We start from the raw sequence: 25,924 nt of genomic DNA on the forward strand, positions 1-25,924 counted from the left end.
TAAACTGACAAAGTTTCAAAAATGTTTATTTGTGTGTTGAGGTGACTATAAGAAAAGGAACATTTACAAACACTTCTGGTGGGTAAAAAATTTCTGGAGGTCAGAATGTATAGTGTGATTCTACTTTTGGTAAAGTCTGTATGATATTATGCTTAGAGAAATATTTCAAATACTGTGGTTATCTTTAAATGAGCATTTTAGATTTTCATCTGTATTTTCTGTTTTCCGCAATGAAATGATTACTTTCGTAATCATGCTGAAAAAGCTATTTTTTTTTTAGAGGAAAGAATACACATGTGTGCTAGTTTAGGACACTTTGAGGAGCAATGGAAAGACAAGAGCTTCCTCGGAAGGTACACAGGGACAGTGAGTAGAAGTGTGGAGCAGGGGCACCTGGGTGGCTCAGTCCTTAAGAGTCTGCCTTCGGCTCAGGTCATGGTCCCGGGGTCCTGAGATCGAGCCCCACATCAGGATCCCTGCTCCACGGGAGGCCTGCTTCTCCCTCTCCTACTCCCTCTGCTGTGTTCCCTCTCTCGCTGTGTCTCTGCCAAATAAATAAATAAAATCTTAAAAAAAAAAAAAGAAGTGTGGGGCCGTGTGGGAATTAACAGACCAACGGAGTGGGGGAAATGGTGGAGGAAGCTGAAATACTGTCACTGGGAGGATTGCGAGCCATTTCTGCAGTGGGATTTCTCTTTGGGAGGGTCTACTTGGTGAATCTCTGCAAATTGGAAACAACCCAAATATCCAGCAATAGGGAATTGGCTAAGTAAATTATGGCACTCGATTCAGTGGCATTGTACGAAGCCAGAACAACGCTGTGGTGGTAGAATATTCAATGGCATGGAAACTTGTTCACAGTTTATTGTTAGTGAAAATCTTGTTTCAAAACAATGCACATGGCGGACCAATATTTACAAAAACACGCATTTAGTTAAAGAACGTATTTTATTCTGCTCACTTACTGCCTTTTTTTTTTTTGTATAATGAGCATCTATTTCTTTCAGAAGAGAACACACAATAGATAGAGTTTATATAAAAATGTAAAAAGGGAGAATGGTTTTCTGGCCAGCAAGATTCAGCTCTGAAATGACTGGATGAATCCATACATCCAAGAAGGAGTCAGTTAGAAGGGGGTTGATCAACAGAAGACAAGAGGAAAATACTACCACCAAGTCCTGCTCAGGGGAGAAGACCTCTGGCTCCTGGACCCCAAATAGAAAGACCCACAGGCCAGTCCATCTACTTTTCAAGATGGAAGCTTGAGGGCACCCTAGCCTCGTACCATGACACATTCCAGTCATCCCATTAGCCCTCTAGATTTGGTACAGGGATTTGGCTTGCATTGACTTGCATGATTATGGAGACTGAAAAGACCCACAATCTGTGGTTGGCAAACTGGAGACCCAGGAAGGCTGGTGGTGTGTTTCCGGTCTGTTTGAAGTCCCAAGAGCCAGCAGAACCATTGTGGCAAATTCCAGATTGATAGTGGGGGAAGGTCAACATCCCAGCTCAGCACTCCGGCAGAGACAATAGCTTCTCCCTTCGGTGCCTTTGTGCTTTATGGGGTCTTTGACGGAGTGGGTGGAGCCTGTGGAGTGCAGTCTTCACCCAGTCTTTGGAATCCAGTGCTGATCTTGTCTGAAAACAACATCAGAGACACACCTGGGAGTGATGTTTCACCAGATATCTGGGCCCAAACCAGCTGACACATAAAATTAAACTTCCCAGGGATGGACCTGTAATTGTGAGATGCAGAGATTTGAGCATTTTATATTCTAGCAGGTAAAACCTTATATAGAGAGAAATATCGAAAATTCTCTGGGAAGGGGAAGTAAGTGATGGAGTTAGGGCTGGTGACCAGAATGAGTCAGGGCTGGTGACAGAGCGGAGGGGTTGGTGAGGGGCCCGAGTTGGGGCTGGTGACTGGAGTGATGTTAGACTCTGCTACAGAACGGCAGGAAATTCCTGATGCTGGGGAGAGAGGATGGGATAGATGCCCCGGAGACGAGTAGGTTTGTGCCCAGAATCCAGATTTTTATGGGAGGAGGTCTAATGGTGTCTTGTCTTTGGGTGAATTAAGAGAGTCTGTGCCTGAGAGAGGGACGAGAGATAGGGGAGGGAGTGTGGACACAGCAGTGGAAATTAGAAATATCTGTTGTGGTTAATGGAAGGGGTTGATCAGGTGCAAAGAGAAAGTTGGTGGATGGCCTTGCCCGTGATTATTTTTTTTTTTTTGGTTGTCTTTTAGTTTTTTAAAATTTTTAATTTTTAAAATTTCTTTTCAGTGTACCAGAATTCATTGTTTATGCACCGCACCCAGTGCTCCATGAAATACATGCCCTCCATAATACCCACTACCAGGCTCACCCAACCTCCCACCCCCCGCCCCTTCAAAACCCTCAGATTGTTTTTCAGAGTCCATAGTCTCTCATGGTTCGTCTCCCCCTCCAATTTCCCCCAACTCCCTTCTCTTCTCCATCTCCCCATGTCCTCTGTGTTATTTCTTATGCTCCACCAATAAGTGAAACCATATGATAATTAACTCTCTCTGCTTGACTTATTTCACTCAGCATAATCTCCTCCAGTTCCAACCATGTTGCTACAAAACTTGGGTATTCATCCTTTCTGATGGAGGCATAAAACTCCATAGTATATATGGACCACATCTTCCTTATCCATTCGTCCGTTGAAGAGCATCTTTGTTCTTTCCACAGTTTGGCAACCGTGGCCATTGCTGTCATGAACATTGGGGTACAGATGGCCCTTCTTTTCACTACATCTGTATCTTTGGGATAAATACCCAGTAGTGTATTTTCAGGGTCATAGGGAAGCTCTATTTTTAATTTCTTAAGGAATCTCCACACTGTTTTCCAAAGTGGCTGCACACGGGAAGGAAGCAGACTGCTCGAGCTCATCATGTCTTATGCTTCTCTCATCTGTCGGGATGGGTTAAGGAGAGACATGATCTCTCTCTCAGTAATCTTTAGTCCAAAATCATTGGCTCAGGGAACCCGTATTTTAGGCTACAGAAAGGCTTGTAGAGCAAGGATCTTGGTTCTGGGACCAGCTAGATAGAAGGCATGATATGGAACTTGATCAGCCTGACCGGTAATGGTGGGGAGATGACTTCTTGCTGTAATCATCAGAACCTACAGGCAGGTGGCATTTGAATGGATTCTTATGAAATGGGGAGGCTTTTGGTAGATAGCCAGATCTGTGGAGGAGGAGAGTGAGCAAAGGGATGTGGAGGGACGAATAGGTGTGTAGACCAGGCCGACAGGGGTGGAAGTGTGTATGGGTATGGTGTCACAGGAAAAGGACACCGGTCAACATGCAGGGTCTTAAGTGCCAAGGACTGGCTGTTAATGAGCAGCTTTTTAAGTATTTAAATGACCAGAGTCGGGCTTTGGGCAGGTTAATTTGGCATAGTTTGTAGGAAGGAGAGGAAGGGGAGCCTCGGAATAGGGGGCAGGGCCCGGTGTCAGAGACATCTAAAAAGAGTAGCTAATGAGTGGCAAAACAATGAGATTAAACAATCCATGTGATTATGCATTTAAACTTCTAATTTTAAATCCAGCACCCTAATTAAGCATAAATTATTTTGCCATTCAAATGTATTCTGGCTTGAAGCCCCCTCTCCGTTGGTGGCGAGAGGGGAGGAGGGCGGAGGGGAAGTGAGCACAAGTCAACAATCCAGAATTATCTGTACTTCCCACCATAGAGTCCTGAAGGTTTACAGCCATTCCCCAGGTATCTTATCTTCTAAATTGGGCTCGCCCTTTGCCATCCTGGCTGATTTTGACCTTCTCTGAAAGGTTGCCATTCCAGGATATGGACTGTATTCTTAGCGGCCCTCGCTCCACTCCTCCGACATCTGCAGCTGGCGAGGGTGCTGGAGGAGAGCATGGCAGGGTCCAGCCAGAGTGTGGTACGGAAGGGTCTGGGGTCTTCGTGTCCAGAGGAAATTAGAAGCCCAGGATCATCAAGAAGAATTTTTAGGCACCAGTGAAGCTCATCTAGGACATCTTTCCATCAGGGAGGGGATGTCCACACCCAGCGTGGTGGGGGTGGGGGAGTGGGGGTGGGGTTTGATGAGCAGCACCGCTGAACTTCTATGGATGCTTAAGACTCCCTGAAGGGAAAGTTGGGTGGAATCAGAGAGCGAACACAGAAAGGAGGGGACACTGGTTTCATATAAAGGTGCCTGCGAGAACTTGTGGTTCTGCCCATTTGTTGTTTTTCCCTGAAGACTGATGGGCCAGGGGGTTAATCTGTCATGCAGTGGGAATCCCATTGTCTCACCGGTTCTACCACTGAGGGGAGAAGTGTGTGCTGGGAAAGAAGAGGGCGCTCTCTCCCTGGGTATCTTGCCAGATGGTCTGGGGTTGCAGGGATCTGGACCACTGGTTGCTGAGGGTAGCTCTCCCTGAGTGGGAGTACATCACCCCTGAGTTTGGGACCACTCAAGTGTGGAGGTCAGCGCAAAATAAAGAGTTGTCAGCTTGCAAGAGTCTGCGCTCAATGCCTTCTCTGTTCCTGACCCTGGAAGAGGGCAGGGACCATAAAACCACACAGTTTCTCCTCCCTGGGTTTTATTTTTGGCAGGACAGTTAGACAACTAGTCCTAAATCTAGAGAATGTTTTTAGTGGACTATGCCAAAGGGAAAGTGGGAAGAGATGATATGTAAGTGAAGGAATTCATAGGAAGAAAGGTTCATGTGATTTTTGGATTTATTCTGAGGACTTCCTGGAGGAGGTGTGAGTGAGCAGAGCATGGTTTGGAGAGAGGGAGGGGAGGGCTTTGTGGTCGGGACACTGGGGTAGCAGCAGGGCCAGGGTGGAGGGTAAAGAAGTGATCAGGACTGACTGATCAATTCATTAACTCCACCAGTGATCCTCTGGTCCAGCCCTGGGCATGGGGGCATAGCCACCAACCAAAGCAGCAAGGTCCCAACCCTCACTGAGTGTCCACCGTCCGGGAGACGGAGGGTGCAGAGTGCCCTGGAGGAAAATCACAGGGCAGGAAGCGTGGGTGTCAAGGATGGTTTCTGTTTGCTGTGGGTGGTTAGGAGAGCTCCTCTGATGAGGTGACATTCAGCAATGCAGAGGGAACGTGGGGAGAGAGAGAGCCTTGCAGACAGCAGAGGGGAGAGCGTCCCAGGCCAGCGGAAGAGCAGGTGTGAAGGTCCCTGAGCAAGGAACATGCTAGGTGTGTGCGAGGAGCAGGGTCGGGAGAGAGAGAATGGGGACTAAGTCCCAGAAGGACTTGATGGTCATTGTAAGGCTGTGGGCTGCTGTGCTGAGAGGGATGGGAGGTGCCTGGAGGGTCTGGCGCAGGGCGGTGACTCTCTGCCTCCCAGCTGAGCGCAGGGCCGGCTGTAGGGACGAGGGTAGAACCCAGGACACAGGTGGGAACTCACTGCAGAATTTCAGAGGGGAGTCGATGGCGTGGACAGGAGCATTTGCAGTGGAGGAGAGGGCAGGAACTGGGGGTCTGGGTAGATGTGGAAGATGGAGGAGACGTGGGGTGGAAACCCTTCCCTAGGATGAATGAGAGTTCCCTTCCAGGGTCCCTGAGAGGGGCAGGCTTCAGTGGGGAGCCAGGCAGGATGTCTTCAGGGTGCTTTGTGATCCATTCACAGCTCCTTCACCCATTCCCTGGCAGGCCTTGGGCCAACAGTGGGGACAGATGACCCTCTATCCCCGGCCACCCGGCCACCTGCCCACAGCTGCAGGGACGTGGCTGCTGAGCCCAGGCTTCCCAGCAGGGGGCAGCAGTGGCCAGCGGTCAGTCTTCTAACTGGCCGGTTACTGGCGGACAGCTGCTAATGCCCAGGCTCAGAAGTTCAGCACGAAAGCCTGGCAGGAGAGGCTTTTGGGGTGGTGATGGGGCACAACCAGCAGGATGCTATCTGTCTGTCTGAGGGAGGAGTGGGGTTGGCTATAAAGCTGGAACCCCAAGGACCTGGGATTAAAATCAGTCAGCTTGAGATGGGGCCGAACCCCCTTGCCATCTTAGTCTTTGGAGCCAGTCCAGGTTCACAGTTTACCAGCCACGTGCCTTGGGCAGTTAACTGATTTTTCTGTGCCTTCGTTGTCTCCTCCATAAAATGGGAGGAATGTAGTGCTTTCTGGTTCTGATACGTGAACAGTGCTGGCCCATGACAAGGGCTCAGCGAATGTTCCTTTATGGTTCTGTGAACATTGTTCAGTGAGGCATGAAGGTGGCACCGTCTGTGTACAGTGGGCGTATCGGGACCTTTGGGACCACGGGAGCCTCTCCCCTTCCTTGCAGGGGAGAGGGTATCTACTTAGCTCATAGCTCATGTGCGAGACAGTGCTCCGTACTTATCCCTTATCCCTGGGCGGCCATAGGTTAGATGTTCAGGAGCTGTCCTCCCAGGGTTCTTGGACTGTAGTGACAACCTCACTGAGGTTGGGGGGGGTGGTGTATCAAACAGCCCAAAATATCCAAGTTTGGCTGTAGGACATGGGGTGGTGGCCTGGGTCCGTCCCTTCCTGGTATGATGTGTGGTCTGCTTCCCCAGGTGGGCTTGGTTGAAAATATCTCTAGGGTCCATTGTGGTTTGGAATCCCCTTGATGTCTGAGCAAGGTTCCTACTTCGCACCCCCAACACAGTGTCCACCAGGTCTGGTTAAGATAAAACAATCAGCAAACTTCTACTCTGCCAATAAGTCCTGAATTTCTGTTAAATCCCTGATCCAAAGCCAGCTTTTCCTGCTGCTCTGGAGTCCAGGGGAGTGTTGCCAAGTGGATCTAATCGAGCTGGACCCAGGTGCTGGCAAATAGGACGACAGTCTTCGCTTCGCAAGGTAATGAGATGTCGTTGCCAGATTGTTACTCTTCGCTCTTTCCTGGAGGTTTGGGGAATCGACATAAGGCTGTGACCAAGAAGAGCAGATTAAAGTGTGTCTGAAAGGAAATAGCCCATTTAAAAAATATGGTAAAATATACATAGTATAAAATTTGCCATTTTAACTAATTTGAAGTGTATGGTTTAGTGGGTTTCAGTATATTATCACGTTCTGCAACCCTCTCCACCATCCCTTTCCAGAACTTCTTACATCCTCCTAGACAGAAGCTCTGTACCCAGTAAACCCTAGCTCCCTCTTCCCCCCATCCCCAGCCCCTGGTGACCATCTCCCTACTTTCTGTCTATGTGACTTTCACTATGCTAGGATCTTATATGAGTGGAATCATATTTGCTTGTTTGTGATTGCTTATTTCACTTAGTATAAGGTCCCCAAGCCTCATCCATATTGTAGCACGGGACAGAATTTCCTTCCTTTTTAAGTCTGAATAATATTCTGCTGTATAGATAGACTGCATTTTGTTTATCCACTTATCTGTTGGTGGACACTTGGGTTACTTATTCAACTCTCATGAATATCATGAGTATCTCATGAATATTGTGAACATGGGTGTGGACATGCCAGAAGCCCGTCTTGTTCCTTCTTCTCACTGTGGGCTCTTACCCCTGCTCAGAGCAGCTGCAGAAGTTCCTCTCCCAGAGCTGGAGCTTCTCTCAAACAAAGAAATTCCAATCTGTTTACTTTCTCAAACGCCCAGGTGTCTTCCAAAATGCTGCGACATAGAGCAGAGAAGAAATGAGTGTGGTCTGGGAAATTGTAAGCCAGGAATTCCTGAATGTCCATTTCTAACAAAATAGAGTCTTAATAGCTGCTGATAGCACCGTGTGTTGGAGTCAGCACTGGGTATTAGGATTAGGACCACATCCTAATGGAGCCACCAGGACCATTAGTCATGTTATGCACACACCCATCCCCCTACAGATAAGTACAGACATTAATCTGTTGAAGAGCATTGTACAGAAATAGTCTTTCAGAGCCTTCAGAAATCTGGCAGAAACAACTGAGGTTTTGGCCTGTGTATTTGGATGCTCTTCTTGACAATAGTTTTCCAATAAGTGTAGCTTATTCTAAAGGCTGTTTCTGCTGGTCTTTCTGTGAATGTTTGAGGATGCACATCTCCTGTCCCCCCCCCCCACTGGCAGAGATGCGTGATTTCTATTCCTCTAAAAGCAGCACTGAGTTTTTTAGTTAATTAAATTTAGTTAAAAGGAGGGAAAGTGGGCAAAAGACGCGAACAGACATTTCCCTGAAGAGGAGATGCAGATGGCCAATCAGCCCAGGAAAAGAGGTTCAACATCGTTAGCCATCAGGGAAACGCAAATTATAATGACCACACGATATCGCTGCTCATGTATCAGGAGGGCTCAAGTAAGAAAGAGTGACAACACCAAATGCTGGCAGAGCTGCAGAGAAGCTGGATCCCTCGGCCATCGCTGCTGAGAATTTAATACTCTGCAGCCACTCTGGGAAACAGAATGACAATTTCCTATAAAACTAAACATGACATTTTCACAGACCCAGAGGTGTCATTCCTGGGGCGTTTATCCCAGAGAAGTGAAAACTTATGTTCACACCAAAACCTGAGTATGGTGATGGGCGCAGCAACATGGATGTGAAAAAAATTGCATAGAACTACACACACACACACACACACAACTACAAGTGAAACTGGAGAAATCTGAATCAGAATAGTAGAACGTGCCTTTGTCAGGGTTCTTGTTGTGACATGGTGCATTGTACTGTCATTTTACAGGACGTTACCACCAGGGGAGACCTGGTGGAGGTTGTACAGGATCTGTCTGTATTGTTTATTACAACTGCATGTGAATCTACAATTATCTCAAAGTAAAAAGGTTAATAAAAAAAAGAGAGGGCTGAGCTGTCAGACTTCATTTACTCATTTTAAGATGGACATTTGGTCCATGCAAGGGTGGCCCCCACCCATCCTGATGCTCATGGTGCCTGTAAAGTCACCAAGGACCTGGGACAAGCCTGGTCAGCATCAGCATTTGACTTAGTAGATGAGGAAACACTTCTGGGCAGGTTGCACCAATAGGCAAACCTTCTAGGAACCGGATCTTTTCTCTATGAGATTTGCAGATGTTTAGGGAGAAAGGGAAAAACACAACTGTCTGCAAGTATGTGTTCAAATTTTAATTTGAAATTGGAGCTATGCAGTTGTGTTTGCAGTCAAAGCTCTAATATGTATCTGGTTACCTGAGCAAAAGAGAGATTGCAGAAGGAGGACACATAAGGTGGAGAATACATTAGAGAAAGAATATGAGACGGTAGTGTGGGTGTTGTCCTCACTGTTGTTCTCTGCAAAGTGGGGAAACTGTCCATAAACAGACTTGGAGCAAGAGCAGAGGTTTCTGAGGGCTGTGTATTTATCAGTCCTGCAGGGGCTGGAGCCCTTTTGTCCACTTACTTAGAAGGCCCTGTGATGGACTCAATTAATGCAGAAGAAGATCTTGGAGAACCTTGGCAATTGTTTCATGTTCTTGGTGAAGTTGTTTATAATAATCTACCAACTGGGGTTGGCCATAGACTGAAAGTCTGTGTCCCCCCCAGAATTCCTATGTTGAAATCTATACCCGCCCCCCATCCCTACAAAGTGATGGTATTGGGAGGTGGGGCCTTAGTTCATAAGGGTGTTGTTTATAAGCCACTGAATCTATGGTATCTTTGTTGTAACAGCCCAGATGGATGAATACAAGGTTAAAAAAAAAAAGAATCTGGCAAATAGCAAGGCATCAGAATGGCTCAAAACAATGACAACAACAACAACAACAACACACACACACACACACACACACACACAATCCTAGTGGAGGTAAGAGTAGGGAGCACACGAAACTCATACCTTGCTGGTCAAATGTAAATTTGAATCACCACTTTGGAAAACTGTTTGGCATTATCTACTAACGCTGAAAGCTTCATGTGCCTTTGAGTCACCTGGGATGTAAAAAACTTCAGATTTTGTCCAGCATCCGTTCCTGATTAAAACACTTCAAAGTATAGGGATAGAGGGAACATTCCTGAACCTCATAAAATCTATCTATGAAAGACCCACAGCAAATACCATCCTCAATGGGAAAAAGCTCGCAGCCTTCCCGCTGAGATCAGGAACATGACAAGGATGCCCACTCTCACCACTCTTGTTCAACATAGTATTAGAAGTCCTAGCAACAGCAATCAGACAACAAAGAGAAATAAAAGGTATCCAAATTGGCAATGAAGAAGTCAAACTCTCTCTCTTCACAGATGACATGATTCTTTATATGGAAAACCCAAAAGACTCCACCCCCAAACTACTAGAACTCATACAGCAATTCAGTAACGTGGCAGGATACAAATTCAATGTACAGAAATCAGTGGCTTTCTTCTACACTAACAATGAAAATACAGAAAGGGAAATTAGAGAATCGATTCCATTTACTATAGCACCAAGAACCATAAGATACCTGGGAATAAACCTAACCAAAGAGGTAAAGGATCTGTACTTGAGGAACTACAGAACACTCATGAAAGAAATTGAAGAAGACACAAAAAGATGGAAAACCATTCCATGCTCATGGATAGGAAGAATAAACATTGTTAAAATGTCTATACTACCTAGAGCCATCTATACTTTTAATGCCATTCCGATCAAAATTCCACCAGTATTTTTCAAAGAGCTGGAGCAAATAATCCAGAAATTTGTATGGAACCAGAGGAGACCCTGAATCACTAAGGAAATGTTGAAAAACAAAAATAAAACTGGGGGCATCACATTACCTGATTTCAAGCTTTACTACAAAGCTGTGATCACCAAGACAGCATGGTACTGGCATAAAAACAGACACATAGACCAGTGGAACAGAGTAGAGAGCCCAGATATGGATCCTCAACTCTATGGTCAAATAATCTTCGACAAAACAGGAAAAAATATACAGTGGAAAAAAGACAGTCTCTTCAATAAATGGTGCTGGGAAAACTGGACAGCTATATGTAGAAGAATGAAACTCGACCATTCTCTTGCACTGTACACAAAGATAAACTCAAAATGGATAAAAGACCTCAACGTGAGACAAGAATCCATCAGAATCCTAGAGGAGAACATAGGCAGTAATCTCTTCGATATCAGCCACAGCAACTTCTTTCAAGATATGTCTCCAAAGGCAAAGGAAACAAAAGCAAAAATGAACTTTTGGGACTTCATCAAAATCAAAAACTTCTGCATAGCAAAGGAAACAGTCAACAAAACAAAGAGGCAACCCACAGAATGGGAGAAGATATTTGCAAATGACAGTACAGACAAAAGGTTGATATCCAGGATCTATAAAGAACTCCTCAAACTCAACACACACAAAACAGACAATCATATCAAAAAATGGGCAGAAGATATGAACAGGCACTTCTCCAATGAAGACATACAAATGGCTATCAGACACATGAAAAAATGTTCATCATCACTAGCCATCAGGGACATTCAAATTAAAACCACATTGAGATACCACCTTACACCACTTAGAATGGCCAAAATTAGCAAGACAGGAAACAACATGTGTTGGAGGGGATGTGGAAAAAGGGTAACCCTCTTACACTGTTGGTGGGAATGCAAGTTGGTGCAGCCACTTTGGGGAACAGTGTGGAGATTCCTCAAGAAATTAAAAATAGAGCTTCCCTATGACCCTGCCATTGCACTACTGGGTATTTACCCCAAAGATACAGATGTAGTGAAAAGAAGGGCCATCTGTACCCCAATGTTTATAGCAGCAATGGCCACGGTCGCCAAACTGTGGAAAGAACCAAGACACCCTTCAACAGACGAATGGATAAGGAAGATGTGGTCCATATACACTATGGAGTATTATGCCTCCATCAGAAAGGATGAATACCCAACTTTTGTAGCAACATGGACGGGACTGGAAGAGATTATGCTGAGTGAAATAAGTCAAGCAGTCAAGCAGAGAGAGTCAATTATCATATGGTTTCACTTATTTGTGGAGCCTAACAAATAGCATGGAGGACAAGGGGAGTTAGAGAGGAGAAGGGAGTTGGGGGAAATTGGAAGGGGAGGTGAACCATGAGAGACTATGGACTCTGAAAAACAATCTGAAGGGTTTGAAGGGGCGGGCGATGGGAGGCTGGGGGAACCAGGTGGTAGGTATTAGAGAGGGCACGGATTACATGGAGCACTGGGTGTGGTGCAAAAACAATGAATACTGTTATGCTGAAAAAAATATATAAAAAAAAATTAAAAAAAACCCTGCAGATTTTGATTCAGTAAGTCTGGGGTGGAGCCCAAGATGATGTATTTCTAATACCGGTTTTGGAGACAAGCAGTATCAGCATCATCTGAGAGCTCATCATAGATGCAGAATCTCGGACCCCATTCTTGACCTGCGGGTAAAGAATCTGCATATCTACCAGATTCATGGGAAACTTAAGTGCGCATTCAGCATGAAGACGTTCTGCTCAGGGATGCAACGGTGCAGGCCATTGTAGGAGGCCCTGGCTGCCGGTGACCATGTACAGACAGCAGCTGCACCGGGTTACGCTGGGAGCCCTCTCATGCACTGATGTTGTGCAAGTCTCTTAAGACCAACCTGGATCATTCCTCTATCTTTCAGGTGACTTTGATGACCCACCATCCTTCCCTTCCCTTCCCCTCCCTGGTGGTCTGCTTCCTATTGCATAAACACAGTCCACTATGAACTCTTTCTACTTAACAGGCATCTGTTTTGTGCAGTGGGCCTTCTCCCCACCTTATTATCTGTGTTCCCTAAAATCCCAGGGATGCTAGGAAGAGATGGGATTTGGTGGGGAGGATCTGAAGACATTTTGTTGACCTCCAGCCACCCTAAGGCACCCTGGAGGCAGACATAAGACACCAGCCTCTAGTTTCAGCTGCCAGCACCCACCAGGTCTCCCTTCACAGAAGGCAGGCCCTGGGCTCCAGGGATGATGTGCAGGTAGAAATCTTAGGAGAGTTTATTGACTTAATAATGCCAGCATGACACTGGGTGTTGCACTGTGGGTGAAAGCACTGTGAGGTCCCCAATGTGTCTCCAAGTAGCCGACTTTTAAGAAGGTTTTATTGGCCCCAGTGTACTAATAGCTTTTCCACTCTCCTGGTTTGGCTCCCTTCTTATCACCAAGACAACCTCCATTTTGTAGGGATTCATCAAGGCAACCTGGAGGAAGGCTTTGACAAATGTTCCTGTTACAGGGGCTTAGCTCTTCCCTCCACATCTGATGGAAATCACTAGGATTTAGCACTTCCAAATTATATATGTCAGCTGAGATGTGTGCACATGTGTATGCATTTGGCAATGACGGTGGTGTGAGAAGGTAAATGCATGGGTCATATTCCAATGTAATGGCCCAGACAAAAAGAAAATCATGGGTGAACACAGTTATTTGGCTCTGAAGAAGTCCCATCCAATCCTAGATCTGATAAGGAGAGAGGAGAAGGAGCAGATGCCAAGCTTTCTATTCTTCTGTACTCCTTCTAAATCTGTTTGAATATTAAGCCTGTCTGGTTAATATTCATCTCTTGAAATATTGGGAGATATTAACTTAACTTAACTTGTGACTGTGACTCTGTGTGTAAATTATCATAGATGTTGAAATAGTAATACCCCCTTCTTCACAGCATAATCCCGTCTCAACTGGCACCCCATTCTCTCCACCATTATGACACATGCCCCTCTAATAAAGTGGCTCATCTTTATGGAGATGGGGGATTGACCTTTACCATCAGAAGTGTTGGTTATCAGAGGTGAGTCTTGTCCTCCTCCTGCCCTGGGCATGCAGTACGGCCTACATGAAGCATGTGGTCCCTTAGGGTGTTCAGGACTCAAGAGAGGACATTAAGATGATTCATCTCATCCTGGATTCTTGGTGCTAAGGATTTCCTGCTTCATCTATCCCAAGAAGAACCACTCTGAGCACTCATCTCTGGCATCCCCTCTCCGCCCTATGCTGCACCAGTCATAACTGCTTGTGGGAAGGTAGAGCACCATCCCAGGGAGTGGAGAGGGGTAAAGGAGGAGGCTGGTTAGTGCAAGCCTCTTGCCCCTTGAGCTAGGGCAGTACTTACAAATCTCCACTTGCGGGCACTGTGATCACAGTATTTTGCTTCAGTGTCCCCTTCAACTGGGTCCAACTAGTCTACCTCTTCATCAAACTCTCAGTGTGCTGGTTGAGAAATGAAAACATTTCCATTTTCCTCAAGCATGGAGGCCTTGAGGCAGGTGACTGGCATGCCCATTGTCTCTGCATAGAGACAACATTGGATGTCCTTGGTCATTGGGGAGCCACGTGAGTGAGAAGAGTTGGTCCCATCTCTGCAGGGGTGGTCAGCTCTCTGGTGCTGCCAGTGCAGGGGTGGCTGTTCCAGGTTAATCTGTGATTGGTGGGAGAGAGCCTGGGTTATCTTCCTCACAGGACTGAGGGCCTGGGTGGAGAGCCCGGCCTAAGAAGCCAGGCCCGAAGTAGCAGCAGAATCCTGTCTTCCTGGGGTCATCTCTGTATCATTTGAGCTCAAGAAGACCTATCATTCCTTCCCTTCCTGGAAAGAGGAGAAAAACTAGGGATAGGATTCACCAAGACCAAATGGAGTCCATATTCAGATTTTGAGCATTTGGAAGATGGCATAGGCCAGCCTCTCTAGGAGCAAACTGTGTCCCGACAGTCCTGAAGTTCTCCGCCCATTGAACATGGCACCACCACACTCCAGGGATAAACACAAAACCTCAGTCATTCCATTTTCCATCAGCTCATTTCCATAAGCATTATTTCATCCGATGGCACCATAATCCTTCCCTTGTGTATGTGTGCATATGTATTATGCAAGATCCAAAGTCACTTGATGCCACGAGGAACATAAAAACTCTGCATAGGGCAGAAATAATTTGCAAGGCCGACTTGGGTAAGAGTGTTCTCAAATGAACTCCAGTGGACCCACAGCTTTCAGAGGTGCATGCAAGCCCCCCTTTGAAGAGCTGTGTAACAAAAGGCCCTGGCTGGGTGCATTATAATTTGTTCCAACTAGTTCCAAGGTACTCATATTTTCAATGATGTGAGGAGAAATACTAATGTCACAGGACGTGGGCATTGTGCTTAGAATAAATACACACACAAAAGCTAAATGTGGGTATTTTGTATGTCTTGTTGGGGAGGATGTAATTGCATTTACCTTACAGAACACTTTGAAGTGGGAGACTGACTGTTTTATATAAAGGTAATGTTCCCCATCAGCTGATCTACCAGTTGCAGAATTCATGCAGGATCAATTAATTCCCATGTGGAGTAAAATCTGCCTTTCAAGAAGGAGGATGTCATCCTTTCTTTGGATGTTTAATTAAGCACTGACTCACTTGTGAGGATGATGTACTGTGTTCAGAGGGCCCTGGGAGTCCCCCAGGACTCCTGTGGGTCTGGGCTGCTGAGCATGGTCCCCTACCCCTACCCACTGTGTACCGTGGGGAGATCTAGGTGTTGGGCTGGTATCAGCTTCTGCACAGGCCTGGAGCTGCGGGACTGCAGCATAATGAGAGATCCCCACCCTCTGAGCCTCATAAACACTGGAGCCTGGCTGGTGGGGTGAAGCGCCACATCCCATGGAGGATGGGTTGGAAGTGGCCCATGCTACTTCCTACCTAGGGTGAAGTGTTGCTCCTCAGTTTCTCCCTGTCCCAGGTCAGAGTGCTCAGAGTGGGTGCCTTGCACAGGCCTCCTGGCTGGCCCTCCCTCCCAGCCTTCTTGTCAAGGATGAGCTTGTTCTCCATCTTCCCCACATCATTCACATTTCTCCAGACCAGAGCTGAGCTGGTTCTGCTTTGATCCAATATTCCCACTTTCCCAGGGGTCCCTGAGGCCCAAGAGCTGCTGTGTCAGGTGACAGTGGCCACAGTTTAGCAGATATAAGTCTACTGGACTGAGAGTCAAGAGAGCACAGAGGAGAAAAGGAATGAGGAAGACCAGTGGGACTGCAGGGTTGGCAGGTAGGTAGAGATGTGTGTATGGGGATGGTTACTGATGCTCCCCTTTGGCTCCCTGGGTCTCTTCTTTGAGGCCAACTCATGCTTGGACACCCAACCACAGGTCTTGGGGTGCGACATAATGCCAAGCCAGGCCTGGAGGGGACAGTGGGGATGCAGGTGAGGGTCACCAGTAAACTATGTATCCTCCCTGTGTCTATTTCTTCTCTTCTAGAATTTCTACTCTGTGGATACTGTAAGGTGCTTCTGCCCCCTTATTTCCTGGGCCTCTAAGTAGCTGGGTAAAGCATGCTTATTTCCCATTTTATTTTTCATCATCAGTCAATTCTTTAAAACTCACATTTTGTGTTGTTCAATGTGATCTGATTTTTATTTATTTTAAGAGATTAATTAATTTATTTAGGAGCAAGAGAGAGTGCGGGAGGAGGGGCAAAGGGAGAGGGAGAGAGAATAACCAAGCAGACTCCCCACTGAGCTTGGAGCCCTGTATGGGGCTCGATGTGGGGTTTGATCCTAAGACCCTGTGTCAGACCTGAGCAGAAACCAAGAGTCTAATGCCAAACCAGCTGTGCCACCCAGACGTCCCTGTTATCTGCTTTTTAAAAACATACCATAGGATACCAGGTGAGCTCCCTAAGGACATACAGAGATAAGGTTTTTAGCACAAAAATTGTAACTAAAGTTGACAACAGGGTAGAAATGGTATAGAATCTGCTTTACTAAATCTTTTAAATGTATAGCATTTTCTTTCTAGCCTGCTTTCACACAGAGCAAGATAGAGGTCCGAGCCTCCATTTTTAGATTTTGATCTCATTTATTTTAATTTACACTTGCTCATCCTAGTGTTTTAAAAATATTTTATACTAATTGCAAATGCATTAGTTAATTAACTGCAAATGCATTAGTTAATTAATTGTGGTATGCAGTAAATGGGAAAAGTCTGGGAAAAACTGCAAATGACAAGGAAAATAAGCATTCGTGTACCCCACTTCCTGGAGGCCCCTGCTTTTCTCATTCTTTGTGTATGTGCAGGCACCCTAAAATGCATCACCCTGATCATAGTTCATCCTTGGAGCTGTTTTTTTTTTTTTTTTTTTTTTTTAACATGGCAAAAACCAAGAGAGATTTTCAGAGGGAAATTTGTAGTGCTACAAGTTTATATTTAAAGGAAAAAAGGCCAAAAATCAATGAGATAATTGTCTTCATTAGAAAAAGAAGAGCAAATTAACCCCTAAGAAGTGTGGAAAGGAAGAAGTGGTAAAGATAAACTCAAAAATTAGTATAATTAAAATATTATAGAAGCCGACTCCTTGAAAATGATGAAGCCCTGAAAAGATAAGCCAAGGAAAAGGAGAAAAGGCATAAATAACCAACATCAGTGTTCTACATCAGGTCCTACAGACTTTAAGGATTGTTAGAAGGTACTGGGAACAACTCTCTGCCAATAAATGTGAATGTTTAGATAAATTAAATGAATTCCTTAAAATATTCAACTTACCAGACTGACACAAGAAGAAATAGATTCTGAATTGCTTTATAATACTTTAAGAAGTTAAGTTGGAAACTGAAATCCTTCCCACGAGGAAACTCAATTTTCCTGTAATGCTACCAAAACTTTTTAAAGAAGATGTAAAGGTAATTTTGCACAAATTCTTACAGATAGAAAAAGAAAGAATTCTTTCCTACTGATTTAAAGAGGTCTTGATATGAAAAGCCAACAAGAACATTGTGAGAGAAGAAAATTATAGAGCAGTTTTATTTAAGAACATAGCTGGAAATATTCTATGCAAAATATTAACAAAGATAATACAATTATTATAAAAACACACTTCAAATGCAACCTTTTACTTGACAATGAAAGGCTGGTTTAACTCTCAAAACGTGATACTACACGTGTGTCAGAACAAGTAAATTATAATATGGTGGCAATGAGACATAAATGGGACAGAAAGACTGTAGCAAAGTATGAGAGGAATCAACTAGCTGTTGCATAAGACACAAAGAATCAACTAGCTATTGCATAGAACACATAGAATCAACTAGCTGTTGCATAGGACACAAAAATGTGTAACCACAAAGAAAAAATTGATACGTTTAGTTATATTCACATTAAGAGCTGTTCATCAAGACCCCATGAAGGCAGTGAAAGGGTAAGATGGAGAGTGGAAGATGATATTTGCAGCCCACGTACCTGCAAACAGCTTCTTTGCAGAACATAGAAAGAACTCTAAAGCTGGTTAAAGAAAAGATAGACAACTCAGCAGAGAAACAGGCAAGAGACTTATCAGGCATTGCACAAAAGAGTAGATCTCGATGGGTCCCTAAACATATGAGAAGGTGAGCAACCTTGACAGTGAGCAGGGATAAGGAAGGTAAAGCCACTGTTTGGTGCCATGACACCCACTCCAGAGGGGTGACGACCCAAGGGCTGGCCACACCATGTTTGGGAAGGTTGTGGAGCGGCATGGGGAGATCAAGACGGCTTTCTACACCTGAGTATGCTCTGGGGCGAGCAGTTCTGAGCTCTGTTTACCTAATTCATAAGCGCTGGGTCTTGCATCTCTTAGGATAAAAACCTTGGCACTCTGGTGCCATTTACTGTATATATGCCAAGGACATTGTGCTGTGATATTTTGGGTGTCTTCTCCAGGATGTATCCGGAGGAGGTGTGGCGAACTGGGCCACAGGTGTCCCTGATGACTATCACAGGTGAAGGTTTTACAGATCTCTGTCTCTGGGCTGCTTCTGTCCTAAGGGCAGTAGGAACTTAGAGCTAGAAGGATCCTTATCTCTTATGGAGCTCACCCCTGTCTTTTATGCATAAGGAAACACACATGGCACCCAGGGGCCCACAGGATGGGTCCCAGATCACCCTGTATTCAGTTACCGTCCTACTTCTCTGAGTCTCAACCTTGGTCTTGTGGTATTGGGGAGGAGCTCTGTGACTTTGCGAAGACTATTAACCTCTCTGAGCCCTGCTGGTGATGTGGGGATGACTGGTTCTGGTTTTTGGTGGAGATGCCCTTCCGGCAGGTAACCGACCATGCCTTCAGCTGAGGGACCTTCCTGTCATTCCCTGCTCCAGGTGCAGCTGAGTGGGAACTGTGGGGGAGGGGGGTCTGCTCAGCCTTTCCTGTTGTGAAGAGTAGGAAGCGGATGTTTTCATGGCAGACTCACTCGGTGTAAGCTCACCACCCCCACCCCTCTGGGGCCAGGACCACCTGCATGGGGAGCTCCCCATTTGCTGCTTCCGGTCCCTGCTGCAGCCCAGGGTGAAGCGTGAGGATCTGGGAGGCGTGGTGCCCTCAGCCCAGTGGAGGAAATGCGTGCTTGCGGGAGGTGTGTGTGTAGTGTGTATGTGCATGTGCATGGGGGTGTGTATGTGGTTTGTGGGGGGGTACGTGCATGTTTGTGTGTATGTGTTGATATGTGTGTTTATGTCTCTTTGTGTGTTTATGTTCAAATGTCTGTGTGTCATGAGCTGTGTGTGTTTGTGTGTCATGTGTGTTTGCATGTAGTGTGTATATGTGCTGTGTATATGTAGGTATGTGTGTGGCTGGCCTGGTCCAAGGTCACTCAGCTTCTTTGTGAATTTGGACCCAGCCTGGCCTATGCTGCTTCCCAAGAAGCCACACCCCTTCCCCGGCAGGCTGAGGGGAGTCTGAGGAAAGGTTGGATAGAGCAAGGCTGGCCAAGGACTCTGGAGATGGAGCTGGGGTATCCAGGAGGCAAAGCACGGAGGTCTACCGGACCCCCAAACTGGCCCCCAATAAGGAAAACAGGGTTGCATGAAAGGCTTGGAGATGGAGGGTAGTGGGGGGACCCTGCAGAGAGTCCCAGGCTTCTCACCTGACCCTTTATTTCACCCTGGCCCTGGCCCTCTTTTGTCACAGCACAGCACTATCATCTCATGAAGGTAGAGACCTCCGTTAGAGCACCTGCTCTGCTGGGCAGGATCTATCTGGGGCATCTGAAGCAACCGAAAAGCAGGTGATATTCACCGAGAACACAGGTGGTGCTGGGCCCCGTGGCAGGTGCATCGGGCACAGCTGGGTTTCCTCTCCCGGCAGCCCAGTGAGGCAGAAACTGAATGCAAGCCCATGGGGAACTCAGAGAGTGCATGGCCAGTAGAGAGCTGGGATGAGACTCTGCCCTGGGGTCTGCCAGGGCCTTTGCTCTAAACCACTAGAATTGACTGCAGGGATTTGACTTCTAAGACTGTAATCCCTAGTCCGAAAGAAAGAGTGGGACTGCGCCTGGCTGCCACACGGAGGAACTAGGCTCGTTACTTCAGACAAGAAGACGGCAATCTGATGACAAATCAGAGTGTGGGGGAGGCCAGAATGCACCCCCACCCCGACCCTTGGACTCCCATTTCCCTCCCCAAAGTCCGTTGGGAGAAGCCGACTCCTGAGCAGCCACAGGGCAGCAAACCCTACTGAGTGCATCCCATGTGCCAAGACCCCGAAACACACAGTCTTAGGTAATTACATAGCCACAGAGCAGCTGCTGGGAAGAGCTAAAGCATCAGACAGACCTGCCACTTCCACCTGGAGTCTCAGATTCTCCATCCGAGAGGGGTCCCTGCAGGGACGAAGCCAGAGAGCGGCAAGCCTGATCCCGGAGATGGGCCCAGATCTCGGTCATGCACCCGCATTGTGCGATTTGGCCTTGCACGCTCATTGCACACCCATTTTACTTGGTCTCTTCCCCCACTCAACTGCAAAGCAGCTCGCTTGGGTTGTATCCCGGTGCTTCACATAGCAGGCGCTTAGTGCAAGACTTGGAAGATGAGCAAAGAAGCGCTTTGCTGTGGCTGTGAATTCTAATGAAACGGAATTGTTTCAGGATTGTGCATCCACAGGTGATTCTAATGGAGGGGTTTTGGGGGCTGGGAGCCACTGCTCCAGGCCACGGTCCTTTTGGTTTTCCAAATCTCACTGCCCAGGTGGCTGCTCGCTTCGTTCCAAGTCCACCATCTCTTATTTCCTCCGCTGTCGTTAGCATCACCCCATGCGTCTCTTCAAGTCTGGACTTTCAAGGACATCGGAAGCCACTTCTCTCAGAGGTTTGGGTCCCCTAGTGTCATTAGTGGCTGAAAATAGTGTCACTTTTGTGAAATAGCCCTGTGACGCCTACCTCCATGACTGCCCTTGTGTTCCATGTGGACGTGGGCTTAAGAGCCTCCAAACAGCATGAGAGGGTTCTAAACTTGCTAGTTCCAGACGGAGGTGTTTGTGTAAGCCCCAATGGTCTTGGGGACGCCTTTTAGGGAACGCCGTGTAATCAGGCTTCTGAACCTGAAACCTGCTCATTCCTCAGGGCAGGCTGAGTGCAGAGCCACCAAGAGATTTCATTCCACTTTAATCAGATCCCATTCCATAGAACGCTCCTGTAATGAGGGTTAATGACATTAATTACTGTCCCCTTCACTTAAGAACACGCTCAAGAGGAGCTAAATGTCACATAATGGCCCAGGAATAGCTCAGGCCCCAGCAGAACTCCCTAGAAGAGCCTATGGCTCTTCTTTCTGCCAGCCTCTCCACCCTCCACTGCACACACCTCCTATTTCTCTTTCCTCACGTCATTTCTCCCATGTCTCTGTTGGTTAGAAATAGGAGGTTGCTCATTGCTGCATCACCTTTTCCAGGGACTTGGGGAGTTTTACACTGACACTGGCAGGATCATAGCTTGTTATCCACTGGGCAGGTGCCCAGTTTTATAACCTGCCCCGTGGATGATAACATAATGGGCACTCTCCTGCGGGACAGGTGCGCTGGGTACCTTTTTCTTTTTCTTTTTATCTTTCTCCCTTCCTCCCTCTCCCCTCCCCTCCCTCCCTCCCTCCCTCCCTCCTTCCCTCCATTCCTTTCTTTCGATTTTATTTATTTGAGAGAGAGAAAGACAGAGAGAGAGAGAGAGAGAGAGAACAAGCACAAGCAGGGGGAGGGACAGAAGCAGAGGGAGAAGCAGGTCCCTGCTGAACAGGGAGCCTGACATGGGGCTTGATCATGACCTGAGCTGAAGGTAGATGCTTAACCAACTGAGCCACCCAGGCACCCCTGGGCACCTCTTCCAAGGGCGATCTGGCGAGAGCTACTCAAATTTAAATGTGCAGGTAATTTGATTTGGTAATATTGCTTCTAAAAATTTATCCCATGGATTTTTTTTCCCCATACACACCGAGAAAGAAGAATGTATAAAGGTATTCATTAGGCACTGATGGAACAGCAAAAGGGTGGACAAAACCTAAATGTCTGTCGGAGACTGGTAATGCTGTATAAATAAATAATTATGCTATATTTGATCTATCCATCCATCTAAATTTTGCTGTGTCCATAAAGCGGGGCAGTATGTAACTGACATAAAATGAGGCCAGTCTGCATGTGCAGATATAAAACAATACCCAAGGTATATTATTCAGTGAAAGGAGCAAGCAGGGGTAAAACAATATATCTGTGATATATAATTGTGTGGGTAAAAACAGTGCAGTATACGTACACATGAGCATACCACACACATGTACACATCTCTTGCCATGCATCCGAAACAGGAGGCGTGGTGTGAATACCACCTGTGCTGGGCTATGGAATGCCAGGCTCCCACGGGGGGCCACTTGTGCAGAGCGGGGCGGCTCCTATGAGTGGGGCGGACCTTGCTGGGGTGGGAGATCGTGTTGTTCTCAGGAACCTGGAGGCAGAGCTGCCTGGATCAAGCCATGGGGACATCAAGGGAAAATCTAGTGCTGTGAGAGGCAGGAGGCCATAGTTTGGGAGGAGACCGTGTGACCACAAAAGATCCCATCTCAGTGTGAGTGTGCCACGAGGAAGAGCAGGGGACATCGGGGAGGTAGTCAGGCTATCCTTACCAATTACTCTAAAGCTGAACTGTTGAAAACGTAGTCACCCTAGCCACGTGAGGCTTTTTAAATCAGCGTGAGAGAAGAAATCCTGTTCCTCAGTTGGACCAGCTACATTTCGAGTGTTTTGTAGTTGCGTGAGCCTGTTGGCTACTGCTGTGGGAGAGTGAAGACCTGGACTCCCATTTTGGTCCTCCTGGACGGGGGCTGCTGGAACGCATGTGTATGTGTTACACTTTTGCCATTTAATTATTGTTTATTAAGGTTTATCAACACAAATTTGTAGGAGTTCTGGCCAAGTGGGCTTGTTGTCAAAGACCAAGTTTGTGGTCTTGTCTACTCATAAAATGTTACCACTATTTCTTTACCGTTCTCATGATTTTCCCTTCGTGATGGTGCAGATAGATCCTACTCTTGTAATGAGCATCAAATGCCAGAGCCTTCAAGTCCCTTCTTGGGTCATAACCAACAATCTGGTTCATAACCAACAATCTGGTTCCCATGCTAGGTGACAGGAAGGGTCTTGGTGCCACTGTCTAGGACACATGGAAGTTGAACTGCTCTCTGAGGTTGGGGTGGAAAATCTGCCCATCTGTCAAGCCACTTTGGGCCTTGGCCAGATGCAGTCTGAAGCGGGTAGTGTGGGGCAGGCCTGCCATCTGTGGAAACCACGGTTCCTTCTGGAAGAGGAGGCAAGTCTGCAGCAGGCCAGTTGGAAAGCCGAGGTCATTTATGAATGCAGACTCAGGAGACTGCCTTATGGTGTATGCAAAGCAGTCCTCAACACACGGACCTGTGGCTGTCTCTGTCCTAATCTGGGTCTGTCTCCCATGCAGACACCAGCTGTGGCAAGGGGGACGTGCTGGGGACCAGAAGACTCCCAGAAATACAGGGCATTGAAGAGGTAACCTACTAGGAACCAGGAAAAACCCAGAGAGATAGCTTGGTCTTCAGAGAAGGAGATTTTCCAACCTTCTATGCTGTGACCAAAACTGTCAGATAGGGTATTCCTAAATTCCAGATGAAATTCAGTTAAAGTATGGGGCACCTAGGTGCTATAGTCAGGTGATCCTCTGACTCTTGGTTTCAGCTCAGGTCATGATCTCAAGGTCATGGGATCAGCCCCATGTCAGGCTCCGAGCTCAGTGCGGAGTCTTCTTGAGATTCTCCCTCTCTCCATCTCCCTGCTTGTGCCAACTTGCTTTCTCTCTAAAATGAATAAATACATCTTTAAATAAATTAAATTTCAAATAAATGCAGTCTGCTTCTTCTGCTGGCATTCCCACTGCAACTTAGAAGCAGGTTACTTACCATCTTCTACCAAACAAACTTTCATCTTCATACAAAATTTAAATTTATCTTTTGACCATTATTTTTCTGTTCTTTAGTCTTGTTCTTATTTAACTTTTCTTGCTTCTTCATTCAGGCTTCTTCATTTCCACATCTACCCCATGTTTATGTAGTACTTTTCCTCTAGCCATCGGCCTGCTCATGTTCCTGCACTTCTCAAGAGCACCAGTCTGGGAAGGAGGATGATTTTAGTCCCGCTGTCCCAGATGTCCACTGTGTGACCCTGGGCTTAGGTTCCTCCATCTTCAAAGTCAGTCATTCATTACGCCCAGTGTGGAGCCCAACATGGGGCTTGAACTCACAACCCTGAGGTCAGAACCTGAACTGAGATCAAGTGTTGGATGCTCAACTGACAAGACCACCCAGGTGCCCCTAAACTCACCAATTTTAAACATCTTTTTTGGCTCCAGCAACCAAATTACTGAGTCAGTTCAAAGACAACAGTTTTTATTCCATTATACAAAATAGATCAATAGAGCAAAGAATTAATGTATTAAAATATGTGTAAGATCATACACAGTATATATGGATTAATAAAAAGCTGGAGTGCTGGTGACAGACTCAAATTACTTACTAGTTGTCAAATTAGAGTATTTTCTAACTATCACATTGTAAATTTGTCAACTAGTACTGATGAAGTGGAAAGACTGTGTGCAGAGTGGATTTCGGTTACACACAAACTTCACACAAACTGAGAAGCAATTAAGAGCTCTAGAAACAATTGTGATGGACATCAAACTTGGTGTGTGCAGCCTCCTACAGACGTGAGTGAATGCAGGGGCAGATGAGCTCGGGGCATCAGCCAGGGTCTTCTTCAGACAGGCAATGGTGAGCCTTCTCCCCAGCAGGTCAGGTCCACCTCCATCCCTGAGACACTCAAGGATGGTTCCTCAGAAGGGCATTACTTTTTCTTCTTCTCCTTTTTTCCCTTCTTTTCCTTCTTTTTCCCTTTGTCTTTTTCTTTTTCAGTGTTCCCTCCCATTAGTGCCAAAGCTCGCTTTTTACCCATGGGGGTTTTGGCATACCAGTCCTGAAACAGAACAGATGTTTAGGAAAATATCAAAATGGCACATATTCAGGAGAAGGAAAGGAAAAGCGAATTGGGGGAAAATTGGAAGGGGAGACAAACCATGAGAGACTGTGGATACTGAGAAACAAACTGAGTGTTTTGGAGGGGAGAGGGGGTGGGGGATTAGGTGAGACTGGTGGTGGGTATTAAGGAGGGCATGTATTACATGGAGCACTGGGTGTGGTGCATAAACAATGAATCTTGGAACACTGAAAAAATAAAATTTAAAAAATGGCATGCATTCACTGGAATATTCTTAAAAATAAAGAAAAGCTTGCTAAGAAGGAAGGGGCAAGCAGCCATCAAACTTTGGACATTCAATGTATATTTAATACAAATTCTTTTTTCAGGGAGTTTTCCAACCTGTATTTTGACACAACTTGAAATTTCCACCTCAAGGAATTAACAGTTTCAGAGAATCACAGCTCAAATCTAAACATCAGCACTTCCTTTCAACATCACCTATCTTTCTGGGGATCCTACTCTATCCCGAGGGCGTGGGCTTTCTTGGTAACGTGAATGACCCTCTGTGGTTCACACATGGGCATCAGAAGTTGGACTGGTGGCCACGTGGGAGCCATGGGAGGCCACACAAACACTGGGAGGGGGATTTTTGAAAACATGGCAGAAATATTGGAGCTGATATACCAACAGAGCACCTCATGGTTCCAGCTGGCCCTGAGAATGCATTTTCCTCAACCTTCACTTTTCATTTGAAAGCTGAGAAACATTTTAGTTTATAAATTTTATAGTAGTAAA

At 46.2% G+C, this 25,924-nt stretch overlaps 1 protein-coding gene across 3 annotated transcripts in view; it reads right to left on the bottom strand.

Moving 5' to 3' along the window:
* Positions 1-24,534: 24,534 nt before the first annotated feature.
* Positions 24,535-25,924, bottom strand: part of IQCA1 (IQ motif containing with AAA domain 1) — a 146,538-nt gene continuing 145,148 nt past the window's right edge. For all 3 annotated transcript variants that reach the window (XM_032857562.1, XM_032857563.1, XM_032857561.1), the window contains one exon: positions 24,535-25,126. In XM_032857562.1, coding sequence (XP_032713453.1) covers positions 24,998-25,126 — 129 coding nt within the window. In that variant the 3' untranslated portion in view covers positions 24,535-24,997. The remainder of the gene's footprint in view (positions 25,127-25,924) is intronic.

This window comes from Lontra canadensis, unplaced genomic scaffold, assembly GCF_010015895.1.
Source record: "Lontra canadensis isolate GAN:19392208 unplaced genomic scaffold, GSC_riverotter_1.0 scaffold13, whole genome shotgun sequence".
Classification (NCBI taxonomy): Eukaryota; Metazoa; Chordata; class Mammalia; order Carnivora; family Mustelidae; genus Lontra; species Lontra canadensis.